Source organism: Grampus griseus (genome assembly GCF_964374135.1).
Source record: "Grampus griseus genome assembly, chromosome: 4".
Lineage (NCBI taxonomy): Eukaryota > Metazoa > Chordata > Mammalia > Artiodactyla > Delphinidae > Grampus > Grampus griseus.
In genome coordinates this window covers 78,575,825-78,600,106 of record NC_138997.1, presented here as the reverse complement: position 1 = coordinate 78,600,106, position 24,282 = coordinate 78,575,825, and the positions used below count along the sequence as shown (strand labels likewise).

At 44.9% G+C, this 24,282-nt stretch overlaps 1 protein-coding gene across 1 annotated transcript; it reads right to left on the bottom strand.

The window, feature by feature from the left end:
* Positions 1–369: 369 nt before the first annotated feature.
* PHOX2B (paired like homeobox 2B) lies at positions 370–3,135 on the bottom strand (the record flags this gene model as incomplete). Its single annotated transcript, XM_082653207.1, has 3 exons — positions 370–888; positions 1,846–2,033; positions 2,895–3,135. The coding sequence occupies 3 exons, from the start codon at positions 3,133–3,135 to the stop codon at positions 370–372; spliced, it is 948 nt and encodes a 315-aa protein (XP_082509333.1).
* Between the last annotated feature and the right edge of the window lie 21,147 nt (positions 3,136–24,282).

Below are 24,282 nucleotides of genomic sequence, written 5' to 3'. Positions count from 1 at the left end.
ACACCGACACGCAGACACAGCCCCCTGAGATTCCCCCCGAGTCCAGGCCGCGCCGCTCACACCTCCCCGGCGGCAAGCGGAGCCCTGGCCCGTCTGCGCGGCCCTGAGGCAGGTGCGAAGCCAGGGAGGTGTGTTGTTTAGTTTGGTTTGGTTTGGGGTTAAGGAAGGGGGTAGGAGTGGGGTTGAAATGGAGGCGACGCCGTTTTCTCTTTATTCTTATCGCGATTACTTTAGGCTCTCAAGGAAAAAGCCACGGCAGCAGCGACAACAGCCTTGGGCCTACCCGCTCGCCCACTCGCCCGCCAGGCCCCGGCTCGCCCGCTGCCGCCGCCGCCGCCGCCGCCGCCGCCGCCGCCGCAGGATCCCAGATCAGAACATACTGCTCTTCACTAAGGCGGCTTTGGCACCGTTGGGTCTTTGGAGCGAAGATAGGACGCTGGCGAACGGGCCCCCGAGCGAATCCGGAATGGAGGTGATGGGCCCGGGGCCGGGAGCCCAGCCTTGTCCAGGGCCCCCGGCCGCAGCCAGGCCTCCGGCCGCCGCCGCCGCCGCCGCCGCTGCCGCCGCTGCAGCCGCCGCCGCCGCCGCCGCAGCGCCGCTCTTGCCGGGTTCGCCTCCCGGCCCCCCTGGCCCCGCCGCCCCCGGGGCTCCTGCGGGGCTGGGCCCGCCGCCGCCGCCGCCGCCAGTCGCCCCGCAGCTGGGAGTGGGGTTGGGGTTGGGGCCCGGGCCCCCAGTGCTGTCCGGATCGGTGCTCTTGGCCTCTTTGCTCTCGTCGTCCCGGGAGGAGTCGGACTTCTTGCCCGAAGAGCCGTTCTTGGCCGCGGCCGCTGCAGCCGCGGCCGCGCGCTCCTGCTTGCGGAACTTGGCGCGGCGGTTCTGGAACCACACCTGGCCCGAGAGGAGAAGAGAGGCGGCGAAGCAGCAAGAGAAAGAAGCAAACGGGAAAGAAAAGCGGTTAGGGCGGCCCACGTTCCATTTCAGCTTGTTTTAAACTCCACGCGCCGCGGATACTCCCGCGCCTGTGGCTGGTGCATCTTTTGAGAAACTTTCTTAGGGCGACTTGAGCATGTCCCGGAAATGGTGGCTTGCAGGAGAGGTGAAAAGGCTGCAGCTCCCAGAAAGACCCTAAAATGGAAGCCCTTATTTGGACGGACCTTTGCTCAGTCTACTTCCTGAGCCACTCCAAACTCGCCGTCGCCTCTAGGCCTCAGGTCTCAAGTTAAACTCTGAGTGGTAGACAGAAGGCGGGGGCGGGGGCGGGGGCTCTGGGCTTGGAACCTACTGCCCATCTTGGCCTTTGGGCCTGGAAGAGCTAGCGTTGGTGCGTACCGCCCCTCCATTGGGGGGCTCACGGGCAGAGCCGTCACGGCCAGCTCTTGAGCGCACCTGTGTCCCTAAAAGGTTAGAGTACCGCGCACATCTTGACCTACATGGAATCCCAGACCCTTTGCAAATCTGCTGCAAGCCACAGTTCCCGGGGAAGTGCACCTGTACCTCTACGCCATTAGCTCCGAGTTAAAAGCTCTTGAGTTAGGAGGGATTTGACAAAACTACTTATACTACGGAGGCAAAGTCTGCACTCCTCCCCCAGGGCACTCCCTGTCCCCGAAATGGCTCTCCCATGGCCCCTGAATGCCTCTGCGGCGCTAGCTGGGGTGGGAGCACTTTGCAGCTGCGAATTTATAGCCAAGAACGCGCTCCCTAACCCTTCCTCGCGCGCACGGCCCCTCTGGACCTGGCCTCTCAGGAGAGGCCGGAGAGCTCGGACCTTCAGTAGAATCACCCGCACTGCACCCCTGCCCCGCGCGATGCTGCAAAGCCGGATCGGCTTCCGGGCGCGCGTACCTGGACTCGCGCCTCGGTGAGGTCGATCTTCAGGGCCAGCTCCTCCCGGGTGTAGATGTCGGGGTAGTGCGTCTCCGCGAAGACCCTCTCCAGCTCTTTCAGCTGCGCACTAGTGAAAGTGGTGCGGATGCGCCGCTGCTTGCGCTTCTCGTTGAGGCCGCCGTGATCCGTGAAGAGCTTGTAAGGAACTGGAAGACAACAGAGGGGACAGAGTATGAGCAAAATGGTCTGGAGCGCGCGAGCTGCAGAGCCGGAATGTGGGGACTCCAGAGGTCAGGTGGTGCTGGAGCCGCCGCCGCCGACACCGGCGCGGGAGAGTGGCCGAGAGGAGCTGGCGAGAAAAACCCGAGCAAATTAGCTATACACGGAAACAGGGGCGCAGACTTCGGGCTGTGGAGGGGTCCCTCTGGGCACAAGCGCCTTTGGATGGGTTGAAATAGCGCGCTGGAGACGGCTGAAGGCCGGGGACACGGGAATGCTTTGATGAGGAAGAACGAGAGAGGAAAAGGTTCCGAAAACCTCAGTCGGAATATCAGGAAGCCAGGGATGAAGTTACCAAACCCTCCCACAGTTGAAACTTTTTATTTCTCAAAAGTTGACCCGGCCCAAAAGTTGGGGGATAGCGCTGCAAAAAGAAAAGAAAAGAAAAGAAAAGAAAAGCAAGAAAGAATCAGAAAAATGACCCGCCAAGGAGGTGTGAGCCGCTGTCGGATCTTAAAAAAAGAGACACTGCCAGTAATGAGCTTTACTCTTTGTTATTTAATTATTTTCTAAGCTTTACGTCTCATCGCAAAGTAAATAAATTATGCCTATCATTTTGGCAGCTTAAGATAATTTTGTTGGCGGTTCGGGTGTGACTAGGATAGTGTAACCCTGTAAGTGAATTACCCCTCCCTGCAATCGCTTCTAACGTGATAAATTCTTTCATTTGTGTAAGCAAATTTCGTTTGGTAAATACTAAACACATTTCCATTTTCAAATGCAATCAAGGCTTCCTATATACGAGCGGAAAGGCGGCTTGCTCAGCTGAGAAAGCTGGCGGTCCTTACCTGCGGCGTACGGACTGCTCTGGTGGTCCCTGAGGGTGCCGAGGCTGCAGGATCCTGGCGTGAGGGACGGGCAGCCGGACGTGGCCCCAAAAGTGGTCCTTATCGGGTTATACTGGAAGCCACTGGCCTGGCTGCAGGAACTGAAGTCAGCATAGGCTGAAGCCAGGCTCGAGGTGTCCATCCCGGCCATACAGGACTCGTAGGCAGAGGAATTGAGGTAAGAATATTCCATTTTATACATTGAAAAGGCTCTGGATGGCTCAGCCAAGTGGAAAAATGAAATAAAAGATGAGGATGGAGAAGGTGGCTGGAGTGGGGAGATGTGCACAGCTCAACGCCTGCCTCCAAACTGGCCTCCTTACTACCAGCAGAGCCTAGTTTTATGAAAAAGCCTCCTATGAGATGCCTTGTCTGAGGTCTCTAGAGCATATAGTCCTCATAATAAACTTGGCTCTTTCCACTTGGACAATAGCAAAGCGGTTGGTCTTATTGCTGGCGCTTTTTACATGACAATAACTCATCCGTCTATTGGGCTGGCACTGGGGAACTGAGCTGTCCAACCTCCCTATCATTGATTCCTGCATCTCTAATTAGAATTTAATACCACACCATTACGCACTGAGCCCCTGATCCTCCCTTCTAACCAGCTCCCTGCCCTTTAATTCAATCACACTACTTGGAAATAATGAAAGTTGGGTGACGATTCTCCCTGATCCAATTTCCCTGAGCTTTTAAGCCTTTTTAACTGATCATATACCTTAGGCATAAATTGAGATAGTGTGTGTGTTTTCCCCCTTCTTCTCTCTCTCTCTCTCTCTTTCTCTCTCTTTTTCTCAGTTAGGGAGAACAAACCTTGATGTCATAGAAAACCTGTTTTGTAAGAGCGTTACACGCTCAATTTAACAACAAGCCTACCCCCTGAAGTGCATGAAATGTTATAAAGCACTAGGACATTGGCAAGACTCAGGCGCCCTGTAACATAGAGTAAGTGGGCCAAGTATGTGAACGATAAGTGGATTTCTTTAAAATACACCTGGTAGAGGGTTGTTTTTTTTTTAAAAAAGCATCTTATAAATTGCATTTCTTGTCTTGCCTTAATGTGCTTTTCTAGAGACTCCGCTTACCCAGCCATTTAAAAAATAAAAGAACATCCAGGTAAAGCTCTTGAATATAAAACATCTGGACTCTCAACCAATGGCTTCTTTGCGCTCAGTTCTGGGTCTTTCTCCATTAGCGTGAGGTTTGCATTTTGTTGGTTTGTGTGGTTGTTGCTTTTAATTACTCTGTTTAACCGGCAAGCGGGCATGAAGTGTCCCCAAATGTGCCTCCTCTTCCATTCCTCTCGGGTGCTCTCCTTTCTTTTTCTTTTTTTTTTTTTCCTCCTCCAGTTTTTCAGGTACCCACAATTCTCCAAAGACCCGAACCTTCGAAAGAGGATTGCTGTCTGCTTGCCCTTTAGGTTTGCTGACTGCAGTGAACGAAATCCTTGCTCTTTAAATGCCCAGGCTCCAGGTCGGGGACTTTTCTTGTCCAACACCCCAGGCTCTTGGGTGCTGGCAGCGAGGCACAGACAAAGAAACGAGCGGTGATTTGTGGACCTCGGTGGCCCCATGATTTAAGCGGAGGGTAATTTTCATTTGGTTCGTTAGGCTGTAGCAGAATAAGGGAAACTATTTCATTAAATCCTTCCTCTCGGTGGACAAGAGGAGGAATGCTGAGTTGAATCGCCGTGTGGTGTAAACAAACCCTGGATATTTTATATGAATTAAATGTGCACATAATTAGTTTTATTGCATTCATTACCCCCTTTATGTGCTCTGTAACAAGTCAGTAATTAAAGTAACAAACTCATAAAGTCTTTATAGGGGCATTTAGGCGTTCAGTGTTTGCCAAACTAAGTGGTTTAATTCGATGCTAGTGCCGGGGAGTGGATGGGCGCCCGCTCTCCACTGCCACCGTGTTTTATTGCGCACTAAACTGCAGCGGACGCCGTAATGGATTAAAGAGGGACAGCGGCCCCCCAACCTCGTGCTTCTCCGCTGGGTGAGTTTCAGGCTGATTTCAGGTGATGGCTCGTCCTCTGGACATGAGGAAGCACTGAAGTCGGGAGTGCAGGCGGTGGGACCCGCCGAGGAGCTTGGTGATAGTTTTATGGGGAGGGCTGATAGTTTTATTGCAGTTGTATGTTGTACAATGCGTATTTGATAAAGAAGGGCCCTTGGTGACCACTGTGCACTTTTTTGTGCACGGGGTGAAATGAAAATAAATGTGTACAAGGTTGTACTGCGGCGGGAAACAAATTGCAGCGCTCTAAATGGTTCTTCTTTATGGTCACCAGACAAGAGGAGAAAAGAGATGCAAACATCTGTCTTCAGTCCCCTAAACCTAAAGGCCAGCAAAGACGGATGCGAATCCAAGTGTTATTACTGTGGGGATTTGTCTTTATTTATCCCGCTCTCATGAATATGAATCTGCCTTTGGATCGGGAGGCGGCTGTGCCCCTTCGGACGCTGCACATAGACTTTCCCCACCCTGACTTACCCCCCCGCCCTGGGAGGTGGGGGATAGGTTGTCAAGCACAAGGCTGCAATTGTCCAGGTTTCTCTTGGACTTTTCAGGGGAGCTTCCTGGCTCTCCCAACGCGACATCGCCGCCCCAGGCGCACACTCGGGGGATGTGGATGCTGGGAGCACAGGCCTGCGTGGCACCCCGCTAGCCCGCTCCTCCCGCTTATATGGGGTTTACGCGCTTCTGTGGAGAAGAGAAAGACATGAGGTGTCCTGGAGGGGATGCGTTTTGGCTCCAAGGCCCACGCTTGCCAATAACCAGGCTCACACCGCTCTTCGCGCCCGCGCCTGGGCGCACCCGGGGCTGTGTCTCGACTGGGTATAGAGCGCACGCGCCCCGCGCCGCGGCACCGCGCCCGGGCCCGGCCCTACACCCGAAATGAGTGCCGGCCAATCCCCCTTCGGGTCCTAATTTGCAGACAGTTCCCAGACCCCATTGGGGCGGAGGCGAACCGCGAACCTGGAGTGTGCGGGGTGCTGGGAGGAGCGGGGTTTATTTCGGCCTCTTTTGAGGATGAGTCTTCGGTGAAGATGTAGAACTTTGGGGTTTAGTCGGTGCCTGGAGGCAGTTCCTGTGCGCAGGGGCGGTTGGCGTGGGGAGTGAGGTGTGCAGCTCAGGGGAGCTGGGTGTTGAAGAGGCGTCGGAGGGTGACTCCTGGAGAAGACGAGGACCGGGGGGAGGAGTCCGCCAAGGGGCGAGGGCGAGGGAAGTGCGAGGCCGCGGGGGCGCCCGGGGGAGCCGCCGAGGGGCAGGCCCAGGAGCTGCCAGTGCAGGGCACCGGCTCGCGCTCTCCGCTGACCCCGGGCCCGCCCGGCGCCGGGTCTCTCCCCGCCCTGAGGTCCGAGGCTCCCACCGGCCTCGAATCCCAGCCTCCTCCGACCCACCGCGCCCACCCTCTCCCAGGTGCTGGGCCCGGCCCCGGCCTGTCTGCAGGCGCCCCCTGGTGCCTGGCCTCTCCGGCTCAGGATGCTGTGCGCCTCCTTCTCTTTGTACCAGGAGACCTTTCGGCACCGGCACCGCACGGTCCGATGAACGAATGCGCTTGACTTCATTTTCGCCTTTGTAGGCCTTGTAGGTTTAGTTTGTTCCGTGTTACTGTCCCTCTCTTCGCCCCACCCCCCCATCACCCCTGGCCCATCGTCCCCTGTGCGGGTCTTTTGTGCCCCGTGATCCTGATTCTGACCCGAAGATGAAAGGCGTGAGGGGCTGGGCCAGGCCGGAGCCCCAGCCTCAGCGCCCTGTTTTGTTCCGAGTTGTGCTTTCTACACGCGAGCTCTCCCCTAAAAGTTGTACCAAATGGTTAATTTAATTATTCCAACTATAGACCAACTGCTTCAGCAGCCTCCACCACGCGTCTGGGAGGAAAAAAGAAACCATCTATAAGAAATAATCTAATAAAAGTGAAGTGTAGAAAAACCCCTCCTGATTTTCAACCGGCACAAATAGAATTAGAGCTTCAGCATCCTTTTCCCAAACAGACCTTTTGTCCAGATCACAACTTCAGCCAACCAGCAATGTGTACAGTGCCCGCTATTTATTTTAATAGAGGCGGTGGGTAGCGAGATGGATTGATAGATAAATGGCCACATGGATAGATGGATGGTTTGATCTATCTTCCTGTGACTTCTCTTTCTTAATATGTGTACACGGTTGATTTTTTTTTCCCCTGCTGATTTTCTGAATCAATAATGGAAAGGCAATGCTATGTGGTAAAAAGGGGGGGGGGAGGCCATTTAGAGCACAAAAAAGGGAAGAGACTACCAGCATATATACCATGAGAAAAAAAATGTTTACATGCTACCAAGTACCAAATGAAAAAGGTTGAAAGTTTAAAAGAAACTTTTCTTTCCTTTTCTTTGCCATTCATAGGAGGGTTTCTTTTTCTTCTTCTTTTTTTCCTTGAAAGTCAGAAAGAATGTTAGAAGACAAGGAAACAAAACAGCAAACAAAATGCCATTGTATTGTAGTAGCAATTCATGGGAAAACGCTTGTCAGCCTCCTAATGCCTCACTCCTTGGAGGCTGTTTTACCACAGGCAAAGCACAATAACATGGGAATGAATAAAATATTAAATACCAGTGAGGGTTTCAGAGGAATTTTCTTTTTGATTGCTTTATTTAATGCTGCGTCCAAATTATCCCAGCACAGTAAAGCCACTGTCCACCAGAGGCTCAACTCAGAACCAACAGTTCTCTCAACCAGAGAATTAAAAAATAAATTTGTCCTTGGGTTTCTCCAAAAGATTGCTGCAGGCAGCAGTCTTTCCCACTCACCTGCACTAAGAAAATAACATAGACAGGATTTACTTCCCCAGAACATAAAAGGAAACCAGCCACAGCATCCCCAAGTGTGAAGATCCACTGATATAGACATCCTCCTAGCATTTTAGAATTTTAACATATTTTCCATATTTTAATACACATGCTTCATAATAGAAACTCTTTGTATTTCTGGCACTGTGAGACAATTATTAACTAATAAACAATAGCATATGCAAAGCGATTAACACAGTGCTTGGCACCTGGAAAGAATCCAGTGAATGTTAGCCACCAGTACTGTGATGATGATGATGATGATGTTGATGATGATGGTGATGATGATGATAATGATGTTGGTAGAGTCTCCTTGAGTTGCATACTAAGTACTTGGCTTTGCGATTTGGATGGTGTATGGACAACGTCTTTTCTATTGTATATTTATAATGCATGTGGAAGAGGGTGGACGAATCATAGAGCATGTTCCAGGACATCAGATGGGAGAAAATAAGGCAACCAGGCAGAAAACTTCCATCTTTTAGGAATTCACCAGAAAGCATGTATGTATACAAATTAATTCTATGTTTTATCTTACATCATGCACAGCATTTATGCATGATTAAGGTGGTGCTTTACTCCCATATGTAAATATTGTGTGTTCAGGGTCATGTCACTTTAAAAGGCACTTGCCCTGGGTGAGCTGTGTGAGTTTGGGTTAAAGCTTGGTGAGTAAGTCATAGATGATGTCTCTGTATTTGAATGAACTTCGGAGGCACTCCATGTGTAAGTGCTATTCTCTAAATAGGCGGTGGGGTACAGATTCTCAGTATCCATCCTTTAAAGGACATCATCATGGAAGAGGCCAGTGCTGCTCCTCTCCTCTCCTCCACACCTCCCGCATGCTATGATTAGCAGAAGCGACTGCCTGTTACCTTTTTTGCTGGAGTTTAGCTAATAGTAGTAACATCTGTTGGGCTGGTGGTGGAGGAGACATGGGGTATTTGATCGGAGTCACAGATGTAAAAGTGACATCTGCTTGCAACAAAGAAAGGAGAGACAAAATTAAATTAAGCAGGGAGGCCTCTCTGAACCCCCCCCCCAAAAAATCTATTTGAAAAAGGAGGGAAAAAAATAATCACGAGCCCTGACCAAGCTCGCAGAAGAGCACTTGCAGAGAGGATCATGAGTTTCTGGCCCAGCAGCTGCCAGAATAACTGGAGTAGCAACGTCCAAACGTAGCAGGTCCTGAAACCTTAAAGGCATCTTTTCATGCTCCAAAGAATAGAGTCAGGTAAGATCGTCCTTCTCAGCTGAGAATGTCTAGACCTGTGTCAGTATCGTAGGGGTTGAGAAATCATTTTCAGGGTGAAGACAGGAAGAAGTTAAAGACAAAGCCTCTTGGGTGGATAATAGCACAGAATATTTTGAGATGAGTTTGGACAGAAACAGATTTTTATTTCATAGCTATGTTAAAACTCCTACTGCTAACAACTAAGAATGAGCCACTTCTTACTGGGCTTAGAGGATTGTATTTGGCAGTTAAAACCTCCATGCCTGAAATAAGGCTCAGTTAGAAGAGGAGGACGGTATAGAAAGAGAATGTTCAACACCCTCCCAACCATTGTGCTAGTAAACCACAGTGATTGATACAAAGGGGCATCCCTCCTCCCACCATAATGACCTCCTAAATTTCTCCAAGTGGAACAGATTATGATAGCTTTATATAAATGAATTTCACAGTGGTAACAGAAACCGCTGGACAAGATTCCCTCAACTTTCTACTTCCCAATCCGTAACCAGTTGACATCTGCAGCCACTTGCTCCTTTCTTGTCCCTGCTGCGTGCAGGAGGAAAGCCTATTCCAAAGCCAATCCTCCACGGTGCTTTGGAGTCCAATCTCTTCCACTGGCTCAGGACCTTACCCAGTTCTTCCTTTCATGGATCTTCACACTCTCGTGCTCATCTGGATGTATCCTGTTGTCATCTAACCATGCTCAAACTACACTCCTACTAATAACCAAACAATGAACACCACTTTCTTCCTTGGCTACACTCCCCCACCCCACCACTTATCTCCCTTCTCCCCTTGACCGCCAAACATCTTGAAGGAGGTGTCTCTTCTCATTGTCTCTATTTCTTTACTTCTCAATCGCTCCATAGCCTCCTGTAATATGGCTTCCACCACCCTCACACAAATTAAACATTTCTCATTAAGGTCACCAGATCCATTGGGTATTTGCTGGGCTTTAACTTCCTTGAATGTTTAAGTTGCTAGCGCTGATGAACAAATACTTCCAGTTCTCCCCATTTCTGGGCACACAGTAGGACTTGACTTCCCTGTCCCCTAGAAGTTAGATATGGCCATGTGACTTTGACCAATGAAGACTGAATGCAAGTTTAAAGTGTGACTTCCAGGTGAGCCTTAAGGGCTGGTGTCCAAGTCTCTACCCTCTCCCTTTTGCTCTGTTTAATAGTAGCTGACAGAGCTCCAGATGTGGCTGCTTTGTCAGCCTGAGTTCTGATGTGAGGATGACCTGCAGAAGAGGTCCCAGAAGACCCATAATGGACATGTAGTTTCTTAGAGCATCAGAGAAGGATTCCGGAAGAGGCGGCATCCTCTATCCTCCCCTAGGAGGTGACTCATCCTCCTACTAAAGGGTGAATAGGAGGCAGCAAAGAAAATGGTGGTGGTGTGGAACAGGAGGAAGTTGCAGGTAGAGGAATCAGGGCTGGTCAGACTCCAAAGCCAGAGAGAGCATGGAGTGTTTGGGAATCTAGAAATATTTCACTTCAGTTTTCTGTTAGAACAGGAGAGATGGGGGAGGGGCGCACAAAGAAGGGCGTGATGAGAGAAGATAGGAGAGATAGACTGGAATCAGGTCCTGCAGGACTGGGGATGCAGTGAAGTATGATTTGCGGGGGAGGGAATGTGGGAGCAGGGGAGCCGGGAGACAAATTAGGAGGCTGTAGCCCTACTCTAGGCAAGAAATGATGGGTATCTAAGCCAAGAGAATAGCAACGTAGGACAAAGAGAAGTAAGGGAATTCAAGAGAGGTTACAGAAGTGGAGTCTTAGGGCAGGCAGAGGACATTATTCTGCCCTGTGCTAGGATCTCAGAGAGTCCAAGAGGACACCTCAGAACAAAAACTCTCCCCCATAACTGCTAGCAAGATCTTCACTTCTGTAACTTGGGCCTAGAGATCCTCATTAGCACACTTACTTCTCTGGGTTTGGTAGCACGTGGTACTGTCAACCATTCATTCATTCACTCATTCAACCCGTATTTGTCAAATACCTACTATATTCTGGAAATCAGCACTTTAGGGTAGAAGTGGTTCAGATAGTGTCTGAAAAGCTAACTTTTGAGATGGAGCAAACCCGAGGTCTGCAGGTTTCTGAGTGGAGGTGGGAGTCAGTGGGCTGAAGGTGGATACCCCCATGCATGGTGCAGTGTGACAAAAGGCGGGCTCTGAGTTTGCAGGGTTGAGACTGCACGCTGGACTGTCACTGCTCAATCCGGAGAAAGACCTTAGTTACCTCAAGAATTGGGATAAGAATTTGTGTGGTCCTTTTAAGTCCTAACATTCTGTTTTTGTTCTGGTTTGGTTTGGTTCTTTTGCCTGAGAACCTCCCCCTCGAGCATTTCTCTCTGAAAGAGAACACAAGGGGCAGTGTGTTTAGTGGGAAATCAAAGGAGTTTAGGGAAGAGCACGACGTGGAAACCAGGAGAGAGGAGGGTGATCGTCCTGCATCCCTCATCCTTTTTATTAAGGTGTTAGGATTTTGTGTGTATTTCCCTTCTGGGAGTATTTTCACATGAAGATGCCAAGAGCCAAGTATCACAGAAGAAAGAATCATGGATGGTGGAATAACAGGCATTCTAGAAGCGGAGGTAGCTCTTTTAGGTGGCGCCTCCCAGTGTGACTCCCGTCGCACCTAGTAGGTGTCCCTATCCTCCACCCATAAGGAAAGCTTACCTAGCTCCTGGCAGCTGAGGGCTCTTTGCTGCCTCTGGCATACACAGAATTCGTGTCCATAACACCATCTTCTATCTGAGTCAGCCCAGGGAGCCAAGTGAGAGCCGTGTCAGGAGCTCTGGAGTCATTCACTAACTTAAACTGCTGAGCCTTGAAATACACATAAAAATGCTTGAGAATCCTGAAACTTCTGAAACATATTCTTCTTTCTGGGTTTTCAAAAGATCCTATTGTTTGTTTATATTACTTTGTTTTATTTAGGAAGTTTGTGGAGTTTGCCGGTAATATGCTGCAGCTTCATGCATTTTAATGTGAATTTCAGCTGATTCAGAATTTAGAAGCAAATGTAATCCAGTACTCAGGGACAGGCACCACGTGTCCTAGACCTCAGGAGCCAGAAGACAGTAAAGTGCTTACAGTGATGCATGTTTGTAGTATTTCCCCAGTTAGATATAATGGAGAATATTAATTTTCTTTTTAAACACACAACATTTCTCTCTCTCTCTCTCTCTCTCTCCTTTCTCTCTCTCCCCCCCTTGTTTACTGGGGTAAGTTCAACTACTGCCTTAGAGAATTCTGAGTTGAGGGTTACAATCACAAGCTCACTGCTAACTCTGTTGCTTGTGTTAAACCTTCACCATTGGAGATTGGACTTGGGGGGAAAAGAGGAGGAAGAGAGATTTTTCAAGAAGAGGCAGGGAGGCTGCTAGCAGGGAAATGGACATAATAATGGACAAAACAGCACAGTGAGTCACACAAGAGACTACAGAGCAGAGGCCAACAGCTTTAACCCAAACCCCAGGGAAACCTCTTGAATGAACAGTGCTAACCGCTGAGAGGTGAGCCACAAAGCAGCAAACAACCCCAGGGTGGAGCCAGACCGTGCCCTTCCGGAGACTGAGCTGAAGCCAGAAGGGGTTTCTCGGGCTTGCCTTGGCCAGGCCTGTGTTCCTGGCAGACGCCTTATTTAGCAGCCATTGCACAGGAAGCCTCGCACCAGCTGCTGAAGCTCCCTTATAACCGAGGGAGTAATTGATTCTGCCCTCTCTTCTCTGCGCGCCAGGAGGGACAGCAAAAACCCTTCAAGGGAGGTTCACGACTGTTCTTGGGGGATGGTCAGGCCAAAGCAGACTGCACCCAAAGGAAGCACTGCATAGTGGTCAGAGCTGGCCCTGGGTGCCCTCTTCCTATTTTTATTGTAAATTACTTTTTTCTTATTTCAAAGTACTTAGTATCCATTATAGAAAATGTTATGGAATGTATTCCTTAAAAAGTGACAATTATCAATACTTTAACTTTTTAATATAACTTTTCAGTCTTTTTGTTCCATGTGTAAACATGATTTTTTTTAAATGGGAAGCATTCTCTACATACTGCTTTGTAATCTCCTTTCCCCCCTAAATCATGTGTCATGAACATCTTCCCATTTCATGAAATATTCTTCTAACACACTTTCATGGCTATGTGGTATTACACTGCATGATAAACCATAGTTTATTTAGTCGACTCTGTTCTGTTGGACATTTAGTTTGCTTCTAATTATTAAACTATATTAAAAGCACGGCTCTGGACACCCTGTTAGCTAAATCTCTGTGCATATCCACATGATATTCTTGCTTAGAATTAAACCCTAAAAGTGGAATTCCTGGATCAAAGAGTATACACTGTTTAAAAAGCTTTGGACACATGTTGCAAAACTGTCTTCCAGGAAGGTGGCACTGGTTTCTATTTGCAGAGCAGAATATGATAGTATCTGCCTTCCAATACTCACCAGCATTGTATAGTATCCATAAAAAAAGTTTTGCCCACCCTCTTCTTACTGTGCTATTTTCTATGGAAAAGAGGGAAAGCAGAAATAGGTAAATTCCAAGGATAACAGAGACCTGTAAGAATAGAGTCAAAATGCCAAAGTCCAGCTTTATTAAAAAAATAAATATCTAATGATGGACAAAGAGGTCTTCTTCTTATCTTTAGAACTAGATGATAAAAAAAGATAAATTCATTACTTGGAACTGGTTTTATTTTAATGCTGAGACCAAATTATAAAGAAAACTCCAATTTTAATTGTCTTTTCTGTCAAAGAGAATAAGCTTCGGAATAGAAAGGATTAGTGTGAACACTAGTGACAGGGATCAGAGCCCCATTGGTGATTGTGAAGGGTCCTGCCCACTTTAATGCCTTCTGCAAGGTCTCTGTCGCAGGGGCCAGAGAGAACGCACCAGTGAGATCACCAAACGATGGTTGGTGGTTTCCGTGGAATCATGAAGGATGAAAGAGAAACGAAAAGACTGCTCTTCTGGCAAATCCGTAAACTTTTAGAAAAGGAAAGAACATGGGTTCTTAAGATGACAGACTGATAAACTCAACAACAAATTCAGGTAAAATGCTAGATTGAATTTTTAAAGTATTATGAAAATTTCCCACATATGAAGGAAAGAGAACAATATAAAGAAAGCATCATGAACCTTTATCCAGACACAACAATTACCCACTCATGGCCAACCTTGTGTCTCCATCCCCACCCCGCCTCCACCCTGCCATTCTGACTCCCACTGTCTCCCTGACTTGGTGGTTTTGAGCCACTTCTATGACATCATATGATTTCCTCCTTAAATATTTCAGTATTATCCCTAAAAGATAAGGAATGCTTTCCCCTAAAAATAAATCATCACAGTGCCATCATCACACCAAAAGTATCAACTATAATTTCTTAATATCTTCAAATATCTGGTGTTCCATTTTCCTGATGGTGTCACAAAAAAAGTATTTTTTGAGTTGTTTTGTTTGAATCGGAATCCAATCAAGTCCTGCCCATTGCATTTGTTTTCACATCTCCCAAGTCTCTTCTGATCTTCAGGTCCTCCCCCCTCCCCTTTTTTTCCTCCTCACAATTTGTTTTAAAGGAAAATGGGTCATAGGTGCTGTGGAATTACCCACATTCTGGATTTGACTGATAGCCTCCCCATGGCGTTGTTTAATCCTAACCCTTTTTATTTCTGTAAACTGGGAGTTGAATTTAGAGGTTTCATCAGGTTCAGGTTCGATTTTTCAACGAGGATACGTCACAGGTGATGCTGTGTACTTCCTCTTGCACCGTATCCTTATCTCTCTCTTTACGATGTCAGGTTTGATCTGCAAGGTTGGGGTATCATCAGCTGGAACTATCCATTATAAAGTTCCTCATGAGCTTTTTACCTAATGATTTTAGGAGTTATTGATTAGCATTGCCTAGATTAAATGATTTTATTCGTTTAGGGTATGCAAATGGTAATATTCTAATTATATCATATTTGTTATTTTATTAGCTAGAATACTTCTATAAAGAGAAAAAAAAACCCTTCCCTTATCAATTACTGGATATCTAAGATATGGTAAAGTATGACAAGTTAAGGAAAATGCTGAAATGTTTCTCTTTATGTGCCAGTTTTCAGAATAGTGAGTTTGTTCCCTGGTGTCCTTCAAAGACCATCAGTGGATTTTTTGTGTTTTGTTTTGTTTTGCAGCGTTATGTACTCATGGGTCTAAATATACTTTATGTATTTTCTTTTATTGCAATATTTATTCTTATTTATGCTCAAATTATCCAAACTGTGACCAGTGGAAGCCTCTTCCATTTGGCTTCTCAGTTCTTTTGACAGGACACTAATTGTCTTTGATAGCATCCTTGTAGTTGGTACAAGATGGCCCAGGCTCCTCTTTTATACTTTTTGCCTAGACCTGGAATCAACCATTTCTCCAAGGAGCCCTGGTTCTTTTTAGTGGGAATTGGTATTTAGAGACCACATTGCAGGTCTTAGATTGGATTTTGGCATGAGTGATATTCAAGTATTTTGGAAAGGAAGTGATGGTCACTAGACACCAGGGACTAGTTAAAGTCATCAGACATTTATTAAATAAGACATAGCTCATTCTAGATGAGAGAGAAGAGAATAGGCATAAACAAACAACTTGTCCTAGTTGTTTGGACAACTAGGACATGGTACTGTGTATAAAGAGCTTTGGGGAAATAATTATGCCCGGAGTTAAGGAATAAAGCTACAGCAAGGAGGTGATATCTGAGCAATAGAAATAAGCAGGCAGGTGAGGTGGAACGGAAGAAAATCTGGACAGAGAAAAGAACACGAGCAAAGCCCTGGGATCATCAAAGTGCGTGGTGTGTTTGAAGAAGAGTCGGATTTGCTTCATTTCCTCTGACAGGGATAGTGGATGTAGAGAACAGCTGATTGCAGTGGACATAATGTATGTGGACTTCAGCAGGGCATTTGTCCAGGCCTATCATGGTATTATTTTGGACAAGATGGAGAAATATGGACTAAACGATAGGACGATTAGATGAATTAACAACAGTTATAGGTGAATAAATGAACCCAAAGGATGCTGATCAGTAGATTGACATCAGCATAGAGAATGGTCTCTAGCGGAGTGACACAGGGCTCTGTCTGGTTCAACATTTTAATCAATGATTTAGATCAAAGTATAGAAAAAATACTTAACAAACCTGCAGATTATATGAAGCTAAATGAGACAATGAGTAGTCTTAGTGATAGAGTCTGGATCCAAAAAGATACTGTCAAGTTGGACGTATTGAGATAAAATTTTCTAGGGATAAATGTAAATTTCCACAGCTGAGTAAAACAAAAACAAGCACACACAGACACACACATGCACACAGCCACCTGGGAGAAGCACAGTTGGTAAAGCACACATGAAAAAATGTAGGAGTTTGGCTGTGCATCACATATTACTAATGTGCACGGATAATGGCAGGCGGCACAGTGTGTGATGGCGGTGCTTGTCGACAGTGGGCTGTTCAGCTCCCTCTTGGAGAATACTTTGAAAGAGCAATTGGCAAACTGGGGTAGGTTATAGGAGAGTGTCCTGACTGGTAGGGGAATTTTTAAATTTATAATGAAGAGTCAGAAACCTGGAATCAAAGGATTCACAGGGACTATAAGAGCTACAGTAGCTATAGAGCTGCATGTAGAAGACTTTTGCAATATGACCCTAAGCCAATATAAGCATACAACTGGAACCGCTGGGTGGAAGTTAGAGGGAAACAGATGTCTGCTCTGTGGGAAAGTGTTGTAATAATCAAAGCTTCCCAGAGGCAGAGTAGGTGGCCCTGCAAATCAAACCGACCATTAAAAACACAGAGACAACTAGCAGGGAAGTCGTTGAGGAGAGTCAGCCATCATAAGAAAGAATTAAGTTCTCTTCTGTATCAGAGAGTCCATGACCCCTGTTCTCCTTAGCAGCCTCCCTTTCAGGCTCCCAGATGCACATGCTGCTCACATAACTGCTTAGACTCCACCCTGAAACGTTCTTCATTCACACAGTGCCCTCACACTTTGGTCTTTTCTTTTCATCCTCCTCCTATGCACCACTGTCAACGTTGCCATACTGCACAAAGACTCAAGAGAGATGGATTCTAGTTTTAGTTCTTCTAATAGTATTTCTAGGACCTCAGGTGTGGTAGGTTAAAGATGGCCGAAAAGTCTTTGATGTTCCTCCCTCTGAGAGATGGAGTCTAACTTTCCTCCCCTTGAATCTGGGCTGGTCTCAGTGACTTGCTTAACCAATAGAATGTGGTAGGAGCTATGGGGCTTCCGAGGCTAGGTCACAGGAAGCCTTGCTGTTGTCACCCCAGCTTCTTGGAATGCTCACTGTGTGAGGAAGCCCCAGTAGCCACTAGCGAAGACCAGGGAGAGAGAGAGAGATGCCTAGTGAACCCCAGTCTCTGCACCCCAGCTGAAGCCCCAGACATCACGTGGGGCAGAGATGTCATCCCTCCAAGCCCAGTCCAAATTTCATATTGGAGAGAAAAAGGAATGATTATTGTATTTTCAAACACTAAGTTTTGGCGTGGTGTATAGCACAGCGATAGGTAACCAGAATATCAGGTAAGTCATCCTAACTCTTTGGGACTCAATTTTCAATGTGTAAATGGGGTGAAAGAATCTGATACTTTCTAAGGTCCTCTTCCACTTTGACACTCTCTATGGCTAACATTTGTGGTCCCAGCATTCCTTTACACACCTTTTTAATAACCACTTATTTATTTTTCTTCCAGTTTTATTGAGATATAATTGACATACCCTTTGTACTCTTTAAAATCATTGAGGATCTCAAAGAACTTTTGTGTATGTGGGTTAAATCTGTTGATATTTGCCACATGGGAAATTAAAACTAAGAAAAATACAAAATATTTGCTCATTATTTTACACAAAAATAATAAAAACCTATTAAATATTAACACAAACAAAATACTTTTGATGAAAATATTATCCAAAACAAAAAAATTATTAGAAGAGTGGCATGGTTTAACATTTTTGCGATTTATTTTTTAAATACCTAGCTTGATAGAAGACAACCGGGTTCTCCTATCTGCTTCTGCACTGAGATGTTTCAGTATCACATGCTATGTAACCTCTAGAAAACTTCACTGCACACTTGAGGGAGAATGAGCCTGCTCGAGGTAAACAATGTATTTATATGTCTATGAGAAGAGTCTTGACCTCACAGACACTCCCCTGAATGAATGTTGGGGATTTCCAGGGGTCACCAGACCATACTTTGAGACACACTGCTCTAAAGAAATGATGTGGAAAATTAATCCTTATTCATTCACTTGTGGCTGATAACACTTAACAATTTCAAATTTTAGAGGAATTTGTGTTTTAACAAGGAATGAAGTCTTCCTCAGAAGGATCAATCTCTAATGGCTGCATTTCAAAAACACAGAGAGGTCTTTGGTTAAGGGTCCCCTGTTCCAGTCCACTTCACAGGTCTCTGCCCTCTCAGCCTCAGCCTCCACTGAGTCTGGCCCTGGCCAGCAGCTCCACTGAGTCTGGCCCTGGCCAGAAGCTGTGGCCACAAGACTAGACCCATCAGAGACAAGAAGAGAGCAAACACGCAGTCATGTTCAGGTCATCCATGGCTTCTTCACTTTTAGATACTATCTTTCTTGTTTTATAGACAGAGAGGGGTTAATGAGTGATTAGCAAAGAATTGAAGATGACTAACTCTCATTGCCCCCACTTTAAGCAATTAGACTGAGTTCTTCATCACGTTGGAAACTATGCTGAGAGACAGTGGTAACATGGAGGTAATATACTTGTTTATTTAATGAAATTATTGAAAATCAGAAATGATATCATATCTAGACTTTCCTAGCAATGTAGACGTTTCCCAGAACTTTTAGCTGCAGATTTTTAGTAATTGCATTGTGCTAATCAACTAAAATGGGCCAGTATAAATGTTAATAAGTAAACATAATCATAATCATAATCCTGGACATATTCAGTTGCCAAGGACTTCAAGGAGTCATCCAACCCATCCCTCTGCCTTCAGGCATGGGTTAGCATCCCAGGGATTCTCAGCAGAAATAATGTCAAAAAATATGTTCTGCATTGGACTACTTCTTCCCACCTTCTTTATATCTTTTCAGATATCCTAGACCAGAAAACAAAGGTAATTAATTCAAGTTATTTTAGAAAACATTCAAAAAGATCAAGATACTGAGAAACTTGTTCAAAGGAAGATAGTTCATGGATCTCTTTTTTTCTATAAATGAGGCAATGAGTATACTTTACAAGTAAGACCTGCTGAGTCTGCACGTATTGAATATGATTTAAGTTGTTTGAGGGCTGGGTTAAAGGATTTTATTTTTTTATGTTGGTAACAACCAAATTGTAATACATGATTAATTGGGCATTTTCCTCCTAGTTCCACTAGGAGTTAAATATGTTTTGATGCATTTAACAGTTTGGGGATTTGAAAAGACTGTATAAGCTAGCTAATACTTATCTGGGAAATTACTAGAATGATCAAAGATTTATGTAGAGTTGAAGAATATCTTGTTATGCTTAGGATTAAATGATTTATGAGAAAAAGTCAAATGATAGCATGTCAGATGATGTCCTTGAATTTTGGTTTTATGAGATTTTTCTTAAAACGTAGTTCCTGTGTTATCAAGGACTCTCAAAATAATAAAATAATCCTTTGGTGAGCTCTCCACCTGCCCTGAAACCTACAGAATAATTCCTTCTTTGATAGTCTATAAATTAAGCTCTGGCCCAAAAGCCACAAACAAAGGCAAAGTGTTTCTGTTTTCAGAGCTCTGCCACCATCAAATATGGAAATATATACCTTCTCTCCCTTAGCATGACAAAGATCTTTGTTCAGGCCCTGGGTATTCAGGGACGATCTCCTTCCAGCCAGCATTCCCCCTCACTAGGGTCAATTTTGAATGTTGCAGCTAAACTTTCACTGTCTGGACATTAGCCCTCAAACCCAGCATCAGCTATCATGTTCAATACGAACAGTACACTTTTGAGGCCTTATTCTTCAGTCTTGATTACTGAGAGAGAATTCTATGACAGGGCTGGAATAGAAGAGCATGCTAATTTAAAGCACCAATTTTTTTTTTTCGGTACGCGGGCCTCTCACTGTTGTGGCCTCTCCCATTGCAGAGCACAGGCTCCGGACGCGCAGGCTCAGCGGCCATGGCTCACGGGCCCAGTCGCTCCGCGGCATGTGGGATCTTCCCAGACCGGGGCACGAACCCGTGTCCCCTGCATCGGCAGGCAGACTCTCAACCACTGCACTACCAGGGAAGCCCCCTCATTGGGTTTTTATGAGAATTAAATAATAATGCAAGGAGAGCACTTGGAGCAGTGCCTGGCACATTGCAAGCACTCCATAGCATTAACTATTATATTAGCTATTATATTCCTCAATACATCTTTGTGGAATGAATGTTGAATATTAGCAAAGGTCCAATAGTAGCCACTCTAAGTGGATGGCATTTCACATATTCAGTGAAAAACCTTAGAAGAGGGGTGACAGCTCACATGCCAAGTCCAGTTGTGACTGCTTGGAGTGCTGTGTTGAGAAGGATTCTGAGGCTAGGTCTCAGCCCATCAGGAGTTAGTGACATGCTTATTAGGAATGCCATTAGGCCCTCGAGTTCTTTCTTCTATAATAAAACCTAGTACATAAGACTACTTAGAAAGCTCTTTTACTTAACTTTGGGTTGGAGAGTTATTAAAATATAGAATTACATATAGGTTTTCAATCCATATTAGAGAGGTTTATAAGGACTCTATCATGTGTAGTTTGAGAAAAGAGAGGGCAGGCGTCAGCCTTCTGCACACTTGTAGTTTCAGTGCTGAGCACATAGTCGAAGCTCAGCCACTATTTTTTTGCATCGAACTGAAAATAATCATGTTATGCTGAAATTCTTCCCATGGAACCCAGAGGATATTGGTAAAATTAAACTTGAGTAGTGTTAATGTTTTGTTCATAGGTTTCGTGTAGTTTTGCATATATTTCATGGCATTTATATTAAATTCATAAATAAAATATTCCTCTGTTGGTATGAACTCAATAAAGCATTTAAAAATAACAATAAAAATGTCTTCCTGCCCTCTTCTATATTTATCGGTAATTTCCCTGATTTCTCAGCTCTTTAAGACTTAATGAAAGAACTATGCAGGGTGGTAAGTTGGTGACAGCAAATGTGGTCTGGCCAGTCAGAAGCAGAAAAGGCCTTAGGTGACTCGTGGGCAAGGATCACATAGCTTCAAACAAAACTGCTCTTCTGACATGGGCCATGGAACACTTCCTATCTGACAGGATGCTCCATCACGACGTCATAAAACGCATGCTGTGTTTTCACTGCACACTTTGGGAAATGTATATTAGAAATGCCTGAACATTGAATGACTCAGGTACAGCTAACAGAGGGAGTTGAGGACACTGGTTATGGGGTCACAGGAGGATAATGTCCTGAGCAGTGTCAAGAACATGGTTTTAAAGCCAGACTCAGGTTCAAACTCCAGTCCCGCCAGGAATTTTAGTAAGTTACTATCCCTCTAAGCCTCAGTTTCTTCACCTGCAAAATGGAGCTAAAAATATCTTAAAAAGAAAGAAATGGCCTCATAGATTACTGCGAGAATAAACAAGATACAAGTCATCAAGGCCTTAGCATATGGTCAGTGCTTAATAAATTGTAGCTATTTGTTATTGTCGTTGTTTTGATTTTAAGCCCCTGCTCAGAGGATGTTAGTGGGTAAAACTATAAATGGAATTTAATCTTGTAGATTAAATTAAATGTATGCACAAGCATGTTTGCACACATAATACTGTGGACTACTTAATGGCTACATTTTATTGTTGTAATATTCTCCAAAATCTCATGCCAAGAATTTCTGAAATTTTACACCCAGTAGGCATGATATAAAAATAGTCCACTTAGGAGTCCTCTTATATGCACTGGGTCAGGATTGAGCAAAAATTCAACCCCATAATAGTATTTTGTAAAAGGAGATAAAAACATCTAATCACACCACATGGACTACTCTGTACAAACAATGTTACTAAACCCAAGAGATGTCAATATAATTAAACTACTAAAACCCTGCTTTGTTCCCACTTTCCCTCTTTTATATATTAGGTGTATGATGACATAGTGTAAGGAGAATTCATGCTCCCATTACCTGACTGCTGAGGCCATAGCATATCTCACCCATGGCCAGCAGCTGACAAAGAAAGATGATATATAAGAACAAAAAAAGAAAAGAAAGTATTAGAAGCAGCTCCCCAGAGAGTAGAATATGCCCTATCCTGGAAGTGAACAAAAGCAGGGTACCCCCAACACGCTGCATGCCCTGGACCAGTCATTTCTAATAGCTCTCCTTTGTAAGACGTGAATTGGTTCAGGAAGCCTTCTTACAATGGGAAACTTACAACATCTACACACTAATGAATCCCTGAGACTTCTTGTTGCAATATTTAGCGATGTGATTTTGCATTGGCCAATTATTTCATCATCAGGTGCATGCAGAAGTCAATTACAGAGCACAGCATTCAACTGATGTCCACTTTGCTGTAAGAATTGAGATCATACTCAGGCTCCCTAAGGGTTTGAGGCTGAAATAGTTCACATAAATAGGAAGCTGCACTTCCACTCCTGAAAGCTCAGCAGTCCTCAAGCAAATGAAAAACAGGATCTGAGATTTTAACTCTGGAAGAAACTTGGTCAAACTGAGATAAAAAGTGAGGTCAGTATAGATGCAAACTGAAATGATTTATGTAAAATCAGCTGGCATTTATGTCTTCTAATACATCCTCATAGTGACACAGGGAAAAAGTGAGAGAGATTGGGCCAGATTTTTGCTTGCACATTTATTTTTGGAATCGATAAGACCTGCCATTTAGAGAGTATTTCCTCTGTGCCAGGCTTATTTCATTTAATCCTTGTGACAACCCTATGCCTATGGTTGTCCCCAGGTAACAAAAAAAGAAACTGAGGCTCAGAAGACTATATAATATGCCCAAAGTCATATGGGGGAGCATTTAATACCCTTGTACTTCACTACTACATCTTACTCTACAAAGCAGAATAAAATATTTTCCATTTTAATTAACCTATTAATCACCTTTTGAGATAAACAAAAAAGAGAAATTCTAAATATATTTTGAACTATATTTTTAATATTGTGCCACTAATATGTATTTTTACCAGACTTCTAATTCTGATTTTTAAAACTTCAAGAATGACTAATAATTATCACAATAATAGACAATTTATTAAATATACACTATGTACTGTGATTGGCCAAAAAAAATGGCCTTTGCTCTATGGGAAAAGAATCTAAGAAAGAGTGGATAAATGTATATGTATAATTGATTCACTTTGCTGTACTCCTGAAACGAACACAACATTGTAAATCAACTATACTCCAATAAAAACTATTAAAAAATAGGGGCTTCCCTGGTGGCGCAGTGGTTGAGAGTCCGCCGGCCAATGCAGGGGACGCGGGTTCGTGCCCCGGTCCGGGAAGATCCCACATGCTGCGGAGCGGCTGGGCCCGTGAGCCATGGCCGCTGAGCCTGTGCGTCTGGAGCCTGTGCTCCGCAACGGGAGAGGCCGCAACAGTGAGAGGCCCGCATACCACAAAAAAAAAAAAAAAAAAAAAAAAACTATTAAAAAATAAATTAAAATAAATAAAATAAAATAAAATAATGGCCTTTTGAAGATAGCAGATCTTAATCCCTGCAACCTGTAAATTTTAATTTATATGGAAAAAAGATCTTTGAAGATATGATTAAGATAAGAATCTTGAGATGGGGAAATTATATTGAATTATCCAGACAGGCCCTAAATTCAATCACATGGATTCTTTTTTTTATTAAAGTATAGCTGATGTACAATATTATATAAGTTACACGAGTACAATATAGTGATTCACAATTTTTAAAGGTTATACTCCATTTATAGTTATTGTAAAATATTTGTTATATCCCCCATGTTATACAATATATCCATGTAGCTTATTTTATACCTAATAGTTTGTGCTGTTTAAATCTCTACCCCTATATAGCCCCTCCCCTCTGCCCTCTTCCCACTGGTAACCACTAGTTTGCTCTCTATGTCTGAATCACACGGATTCCTATAAGAGGGAGGCAGAGGAGATTAGGCAGAAGAGAAGGGGACATGATTGTGTAGGGAGAGATTAGGGTGATGTGGCCACAAGCCAGTGAGAATGCTGGCAGCCACAGCGAGCTGGAAAAGGCAAGGAACTG